The sequence below is a fragment of the Rhincodon typus genome, unplaced genomic scaffold (assembly GCF_021869965.1).
Source record: "Rhincodon typus isolate 14 unplaced genomic scaffold, sRhiTyp1.1 hic_rhity00001329, whole genome shotgun sequence".
In the NCBI taxonomy this organism is placed as follows: domain Eukaryota; kingdom Metazoa; phylum Chordata; class Chondrichthyes; order Orectolobiformes; family Rhincodontidae; genus Rhincodon; species Rhincodon typus.
The window spans coordinates 4,383-13,640 of NW_025966967.1; the positions used below are offsets into that span (position 1 = coordinate 4,383).

The 9,258-nt window shown below is 40.8% G+C and overlaps 1 protein-coding gene across 1 annotated transcript in view; it reads right to left on the reverse strand.

The window, feature by feature from the left end:
- Positions 1 to 4,759: 4,759 nt before the first annotated feature.
- The window catches only part of LOC125481222 (roundabout homolog 1-like), a 12,925-nt gene continuing 8,426 nt past the window's right edge, over positions 4,760 to 9,258 (reverse strand). The window contains exon 3 of the mRNA XM_048592491.1: positions 4,760 to 6,153. Within this exon, the coding sequence (XP_048448448.1) occupies positions 6,139 to 6,153 (15 nt within the window). The 3' untranslated portion in view covers positions 4,760 to 6,138. The remainder of the gene's footprint in view (positions 6,154 to 9,258) is intronic.

Here is a 9,258-nt window from a genome sequence, read left to right on the forward strand (position 1 = left end):
CTAAGTGCAAAAATGCAGAAAACAACAAGCTACCAGGGTGACAAAGGAAGTTAAGGATTGTATAAGTTTAAATGAAAAAGTTTATAAAGTAGCCAAAATTTATAGTAAATATGAGCATTGGGTAAATTTAGAATATATCAAAGGAGATTATGAAAGGGGAAAGGAAAGGGAGGAATAGGTCGAAGCAAGCAAGCAAACAAACATAAAAATAGACTGTAAAAGCTTCTTCAGGCATGTAAAAAGGATATATTTGGCTAAGATGAATGTGGATCCGTTAAAAATGACTCAGGGGTATTTACAACCAGAAATAGAGAAACTGCAGAGAAGCTAAACAATTACGTTGTTTCTGTTTATACTGAGGAAAGCATAAAATTGGAGATGGAGGAAACCTGAGTGTTTTAGGAGTTGAAAGAAATTAGTATTATTAAGAAGTCTGTACTGGAGAAATTAATTGGGCTGAAAGTTGATAATTCACTGGGACCTGACAATTCACACGTAAAAAGTGCTGAAATAGGTAGCTATAGAGATAGCAATGCATTGGGAACCAGCCTCCAAAATTCCATAAATTCTAGAATGATTCCTGCAGATTGGAAGCTAGCAAATGTCACCTCACAGTTTAAGGATGGAGTTAGAGAGAAAACAGGGAACTACAGAGACATTAGCCTTACATCAGTAGTAGGGAAATGATAGAATCGATCATAAAGAAAGTGATGAATGGGAAGTAAGATGAAAATGGTCTGATTAGGCACAGTCAGCATGGATTTGTGAGTAGAGGAATCATGTTTGAGAAACTTGTTGGTGATTTTGAGGATGTCTTTAATAAAACTGCTAATAGGGAGTTAATGGACATAGTGTACTCAGATTTTCATGAGGCTTTTGATGAGATTTCCCACAGGAAGTTAATTAGCAAAGTTAAAACACACAGGATAGGAGGTAATGTACTGGAATGGACTAATGATTGACTAATGGACAGAAAAAAGAGTAGGAATAGGAGCATAAGAATTAGGAACAGGAGTAGGCCATTTGGCCCCTCAAGCCTGATCTGCCATTCAATAGGATCATGGCTGATCCCACATTCCCCACGTCCACTTTCCTGCCCTTTCCCTGTAACCCTTGATTTCCCCAAATGATCAAGAATCTATCTCAGCCTTAAAGAAACACAAAGACTCTGCCCCCACAGTTCTCTGTGGGAAGGAGTTCCAGAGACTCATAACCTTCTGACAAAAGAAATTTTTCCTCATCTCAGTCTTAAATTAATGCCCCTTTATTCAGAGACTATGTCCTCTAGTCCTAGACCATGAGAGGAAACATCATCTTATTATGTACTCTATCAAGCCCCTTCAGAATCGTATGTGCTTCAGTGAAATCACCTCTCATTCTTCTAAACTTCACAGAGTACAGTCCCATCCTGTTTAGCCTTTACTCATAAGACAATCCTTCCATACCTGGATCATCCTAGTGAACTTCTCTGAACTGCCTCCAATGAAATAATATCTTTCCTTAAATAAGGGGACCAAAACTGCTTGCAGTACTCCAGGTGTGGTCTCACCAAGATCTTGTACAATTGCAGTAAGAAGTGCTGGTGAGTGAATGAGTCATTCGTACATTGATAGGCTGTGATTAGTGAGGTACCTCAAGGATCAATACATGGGCTCCAGCTGTTCACAATATATATCAATGATTTGGATGTGGGGGCAAAAATGTCATGTTTCCATACTTGCAGACAATACCAAGCAAAGCAGGTATACATGTCATGCAGAAGATGTAAAAGGTTTTGGAGTAGATTTGTAGCTTGGGTTGTAGGTGTTGAGGTTGTCGAGGTTGGTTGGCTCGCCGAGCTGGTTTCTTGTTTCGCAGATGTTTCATTACCATCCTTGGTAGCATCCTCAGTGCAGCACTGAGGATGTTACCAAGCATGGTAACGAACTTTTTGCGAAACAAGAAACCAGCTCAGTGAGCCAACCAAACTCAACAACCTCAAGAAGATGTAAAAGTTTGCAGAAGGATTTGGACAGGCTTGATGAATGGGCATTTTTGAACTAGTAAGTGGTTGGAAAATGTACAAAGGGACCTCAGTGCCCTTGTCAGTAAGTCACTGAAGGCTAATATCCAGAGGCAGCAAGCTAGAGTTTTTTTAAAGATGTCACAAGCAATGTGGGTAATAGATGTTGTATATCTGGACTTCCAGACACAACATACAATTAATACACAAGATAAGATTGCATGAGGTTTGAAGTAATTTGTTAGTTTGGATCAAGGTTTGGCTAACCAAGAGAAAGCAAAGAATTGGGATAAAAGGTACTATTCTGGTTGGCAAAAAGTAAGTAGTGGGGTGCCACAGAGTCCTTGGGCTCCAACTATTTACAGTCTATATTAATATCTAGGATGCAGGGAAGGAAAGTACTACAGCCGAATTTGCTGATAGTACTAATATCGGTGGGAAAGTAAGTTTCAATGAAGAAATAAGAAATTTCCAAATGGATAGATAGGTTAGGTGAATGAGTAAAAACTTGTCAGATAAAATTTAATGTTGATAAATGTGGGGTTATCCATTTTGGTTGGAAGTATAGAAAGACAACTTATTATCTAAATAGACACTTCAGAATGTTTTGGTGCAGCGGGATCTGGGTGTTCTTGTGCATGAATCACAGAAACTAATATGCAGGTACAACAGGCAATAATGAAGGCAAATGGAAATCTTGGCATTTATTGCTTAAGGAATAGGGTATAAAAGTAGAGAAATGTTGCTGTAACTGTACATGGCATTAGCGTGACTGCATTATGTACAGTTTTAGTCCCTTTACTTGACGAGGTATGTAGTTGCATTGGAGACAGTACACAGGAAGTTAACTAGATTGATTCCAGAGGTGAGGGGTTTGTCTTATGAAGAGAGTTTGAGCTGTTTAGGCCAATACTCACTGGAGTTTAGAAGATTGAGAGGGGATCTAATTGAGGTAGATAAGATTCTAAAGGGGATTGACAAAGTAAACATAGAGAGGATGTTTCCTCACATGGGGCATTTAGAATGAAAAGTCATGGTTATATGGTAACAGGTAGTAGATTTAAAACCGTGATGAGGGACAATCACTTCTCCCAAAGGGTCATGAAGTCATTGCCCAAGAATACAGTGGTGCTTGAGGACATTGGAAAAGGAGGAGACAGACAGATTTTTAATTAGTAATGCGTTTAAGGATTACAGAGAGTGGGTAGGGAAGTGCAGTTGGGGGTGAGCCATGATTGTACTAAATGGTGTAGCGGGCTCAAGAGGTTGAATTGCCTACTCCTCTGAGTTCTTATCTCCTCATTAGGGAGGCCAGTGCTATGTTAGCCTTTATTGGAAGAGGGTTTCAGCACAGGAGTAGTGAAAATTTGCTTCAGTTGCATAGCAGCTTGGTAGGATCATATCTGGAGTACTGTGTCCAGTTTTGGTCTCCTTATTTAAAGATTTGACCCCCAACCTTTCCCCAGATTATGTCATATTTGTGTGACATTGGCTTTGCTCTCAGCAGAGTGGACCCATTTCATTCTTATCATTAACACTTATTTTACATCTCTATCCCTCCTTGACCACCCATTAACACTCCCTCTGTACACCCTCACCATCTGTTTCACTCTCTGTCAACAACACAAAAAAATCCACCATTTTCCAGCTCTCTTCTGTTCTGAAGAAGTGGCATTATGGATCTGAAATGTTAACTCTGTTTCTCGTTCCATAAACACTGCCAAACCTGCTGAAGTTTCCAAGCACTTTCTGTTCATACTCCAGCAGCTTCTGGTTTTGGTTGAGATTTCCATATTTCCATATTCTGCAGTCTTTTTTTGTGTATTGTCAGGTCTTTGTGAGGTAAGGCTTATAAGGGTTATAGAACCAAAGCAGTAGTCTTTGGGTGGAGATAAAATATATATCAGCCAATGGCTGGACGGAATTGAGGGGATGATTGATATCTTCTTATATTTCCTGCACAGAAGTAGAAAGAGCTTTTGCAAAAAGTGATGGAGTGTTCTTCAGTTGCCTGAGAAAGAAATTCACCAAGGCTCTTTTATTATTTTGTTCTTATTATAGAATCCCCATAGCATGGAAACAGGACCTTTGGCCCACTAGTCCACACCAACCCTCAGAACATCCCACCCAGACCCATCCCCCTAATCTACATATCCCTGAACACTATGGGCAAATTTGCATGGCCAATCTACCTAGCCTACACATCTTTGGACTGAGGGAGGAAACCAGAGCACCCAGAGGAAACCCATGCATACACAGGGAGAATGTGCAAACTCCACACAGACAGTTGCCCAAGGGTGGGATTGAACCCAGGTCTCTAGCACTGTGAGGCAGCAGTGCTAACCACTGAGCCACCGTGCTGCCCCCTTGCAAACTTGTGACTATTACGATTTAAAAGGACAAGGGAGCAGATACATGGGAATACCACCACCCGCAAGTTTCCCTCCAAGCCACTCACCATCCTGACTTGGAAATATATCGCTGTTCCTTCACTGTCGCTGGGTCAAAATCCTGGAATTCCCTCCCTAAGGGCATTGTGGGTCAACCCACAGCACAAGGACTGCAGTGGTTCAAGAAGCCATCTTCTCAAAGGCAACTACAGATGGTCAATAAATGCTGGCCCAGCCTGTGACACCCACATCCCACAAGTGAATAACAGCCTGTGGACTACCATTTCTTTTGTGATATATCAGCAGTTTTGAGAAATAGCTCTCCCTGTGGGAATAAATACAGGTACTGCAACACAAAGCATTTTTGTGATTTTGAGGACAATTTTTAATAAATAATGTGGCAAGGAAATTACACTTTTAAGGATTATTTGATCCTGAATACGTAAATTTATGACTACGGAAAAGAACTCTTACATAAAAAGTACCAAACATCGTAGACAGGTTTGCCGATTCCCTTCACAGGATACACCATTGCCTTTAGTACCACAAAACAGAAGTCCCAAAGTTAAACCTTGATCCAATGACACCACCTGTCACATGAGATTGAAAAGTGATCTCTCTTCAGTTTTTTAGGGGCCAATCAGGTATAAACCTGTACCTTCCCTCGAATGTAAAACAGTGTACCCTGTTAATTATATAGCTGTTTCCAAGCAGTATCTGTTGCTGCATCTCTCTACCTCCTGCTCTTGTCCCACACCACACTGAACAGAATCAGCTTAGAGATCAGCAAAGATAATTAAAGAGATTTTACATTGGCAAAAGTCCTCATTGACGTTTATGCAGACTGGTCTGCTTGACTGTAAACAGCCACAATTTTTGTCTCAAGTCCTCCTCTTGAAAAGAACCTTCTCTTACAAAAGACCAAATGGAATCTTTGCTTCTTTCACTAGGCTCTGTGCAATTGGGACTTCCTAACTCCTCCTGAATTGAACCTCATGTTTCCATTTGCTCCCTCACTTACCCCTTCCCCAAAACAGCTGCTAACTCCCGACAGCTGGAAAATTGAACACCTCTCCTATCTCCTCCTCACCTCCCCCCACCTTCTCTCGTCACACGCAATTCTCCGCATTGGTGTCGGAGATTCATAAAGAATGGTTTTCCTTTCAAAATTAAGTTTAGTGATTGTGCTTTTGAAACCAAGAAATAAACCAAAAAAAATTAAAACAGTGCATTACAACGACAAAAAATTACATATATTATTAAAAAAAATTCAGCTTTTCGCCAAAATGGCCATTCTTTGGAGGATGGTGTTTAACACACGGCTTATTTACAACAGGGCTGAATAGGAACTTGGAGGTTTAATGAGGTGTGACAAAAAAATCCAGTACATATTTACAATATGAATCACCCCATTTCAATTTTCCATGTTGTAGGAACTCTATCTCAATCAAAAAAAAAGTTTTCAAATTGAGTGACAGTCAAATCAAGACATAAATTATAATTAAAAGCCAAAATTGTCCCTCCCCACCCCACTCAAAAAGAAACGAAAAGTCAAAATTGATACAGTTAAAAAAAAAGGACGTGATCAATCAGTACGATGCAAGCATTGATAATTTACATGGTCTATTGTTGCGCCAAACATTATATCTGGCATCAAATATCATCCAAAGGCGGGAGTTTTACAAAAACTGTTATAGATCTCTCCAAAGTGCAATCGGAGTTCATCATTTGACATAGCTTTGTTCTTCAGCTCTCAGTCTCCTGTAAATAGAAACAGAAAAGGGAAACCGGTCAACAACACAAAACACGTAGATGCAATACCACATTAGAGATCATGGAAGACAAAGAATACTTACTACCTGTGTACAAAATCAGTTGAGTGAGAGTAGAGGCCTATGCATAGCTTGCAAGCTGGATGGAGAGTTTGTAGTGGGGTTTCTCAGGAACCATAGGATCCCTACAGCATGGAAGCAGGCCATTCAGCCTTGCCAATTCTGCAAAGAGCACCCTACCCAGATCCACCCCCTACCCTATCCCTGCATTCCCCATGGCTAACCCACTTAACCTGGACATTATGGACAATTTAGCATGGACAAGCCAACTAACCTGCACATCTTTGGGCTGTGGAGGTCAGGGGGGTGGGGGGGTGGGGGTGGGGAGGTGGTGGATGCAGAACCAGAGCTCCCAGAGGAAACCCGCACAGACATGGGGAGAATGTGCAAACTCCACACCAACTGTCACCCACAGAATCAAACCCAGGTCCCTGGCACTATGAGCAGCGGTGCTACCCACTGAGCCACCATGCCATCCAGCATCAGTGTTGAATCAGTATTGAGACACTTGCTTGTCACAAAATATATTAATGATCTAGATGTTGGAGCATCATTTTAATGTTTGCCAATTCAACAAAACTTGGGGGAAGCACTGTAAACTGTGAGGGGGATAGTGTAGTCCTTCAAAGGGACCAAGTTGGTGATGTGGCCGGATAGGTGGCAGATGATGTTCAATGAAGAGATGACACATTTTGATCGAAGGATCATGGAGAGTCGGCGTACATTACAAGGTGCCATTCTGAAGGATGTGTAGGAGCAGACAGACTTGGATGTATCTATGTGGGTAAGTCAGGGAGGTGATGGCAGCATAGTGGCAATGTCAGCCATAATTCTAAAACCCAGGTAATATTCTAGGGGCCTGGGTTCAAATCCCATTATAGCAAATTCAATAAAATGTCTGGAATTAAAAGTCTAATGGTGACAATTTTCTCATACATTAACATTCTGGTCTGGCCTATGCATCACCTTAGACAAGACAACAACATGGTTGACTCTTAAGTGCCCTCTGAAACGGCCCTGCGAGATACTCAGTTATACTGAAGGGTAACTAGGCGCATGGGCAATAAATAAGGCACAAATTTTCCTAGCAATAAAAGCTGAAATTGCTAGAAAAACTCAGCAGGTCTGGCAGCATCTGGAGAGAGAAAGCAGAGTTAATGTTTGAGGTCCTGTGAACCTTCTACAGAACTGAACCCAAAATGTTAACTCTGCTTTCTCTCTCCACAGATGCTGCCAGACCTGCTGAGTTTTTCTAACAATTTGTGTTTTTGTTTCTGATTTCCAGCATCCACAGTTCTCTCAGCTTTTTATACAAATGTTCCTAGCCTGTTTTAACAGGGGTGTACTGTATAAGAGCAGACAGGTTGTGAAGAACAACATACTGGCTGATCTCAGCTGGAATACTGTGTATAGTTCTGGGTGCTACACTCTTGGAAGACTGTGAAGGAACTGGAAAGAGTGCTGAAGAGGTTCATTAAAATGGTTCCAGACATGAGACAATTCAGTTATGAGGAAAGATCGGGACTGTTCACCTTGGACAGGAAAAGGGGAAGAGAAGATTTAAAAGAAGTTTTCAAAATCATGGCGAGACTCGACAGAGTAGAAAGGAGAAACTGTTCCCACATGTAAAAGACGTTCAGAACCAGAGGGTATAGACTTAAATTAGTTTGTAAAGAAGCAAATGCAACACCAGAGACAAACTTTTGCATACAGTGAATAGTTAGGGTCTGGATTGTGCTGCCTGGAACTGTACTGAAGGCAAGTTCAATTGAGACATTGAAGAGTACATGACATCATAGAATCATACAGTACATAAGAGGCCCTTCAGCCTATTAAGTCCGTACCATCAAAAATATGTTACTACCTACACTCGTCTTCCTTTTCCACATGTGAGTGTTATGATACCTCATGTGTTCATCCCAGTACTTTATAAAGATTGTGAAGATACACATCTCTACCATCTTCCCCAGACTGTGCATTCCAGTCTCCCACCAACACCTAAACCTCCTGCCTTTCACTTTAAAAGTGTGACCCTTATTCTTGACCCTTTGACTAAGTGGAATGATTATAAAAATAGAAATAACATGCAAGGTTATGGGGAAAAGGCTGGAAAATGGCTGTAAGTCATAATGGTCATTTGGGGAGCTGGTGTAGACATGATGGACCAAATGGTCTCCTTTAAGAGGTGAGTTCCATATCTTTTATTGTCTCCCTGTCTATTCCCATATCATTTCAGGTCCAGTCGTGGAGTGTTCATGACACTTAATTGTAGATTTAATGATCTGATACCGAACTCGAATGAAATCTAGAAGGACAAGTACAGTAGATGCATGGGAATTCGCCTCTGAACTTTCCTCAAAGCCACATACTCTCCAAACTTGGAAATATATCATTGTTCCTTCTTTGTCACTGGGTCAAAATCCTGGAGCAGCCTTCTTCACAGCATTGTGGGTGTACCTACATCTGTAACAGTTCCACACTTTAACATCACCGCCTCCAGGGTAATTGGGGAATGGTAATAAATCTTTGTCTGTGATGGTCACATACCAAGAACAAATTAAACGAAGTTGAGAAATAAAGTGAACATGAAAGATGTAAAAAAATACGCATAAGGAAACCAAATCTACAAAGACATCCATCAAAATAACAAATTAATAGGCCAATCAGCCCAACAGGCCAAAGGTAGTGCACTGCAGGATTCTTGTATCACTCCTCTCCATCTCATCCTTTCATCATATCCTTCAATTCCTCTCTACCTGATGAATATAGCTCAGTTCTCTTTCAATGTTTTTCTGTTATTTGCCTCAGATACTCATTTTGGTCAGCAAGTTTCATATTTGAGTATTTACTGAAAACAGACACTTTGTTGAAGCTCATCAGGACAATGATGCAGTCTCCATAGCGACAACTCTACTAACCAGAATACACTTGCCAACCAATCAGCACACTCTTACACAGTGTGAAAATATTGTTCTCCTTTATGATATTGAATTGTAAATGTAATTCTCTGATACTGAACTCAAACTCAACCAAC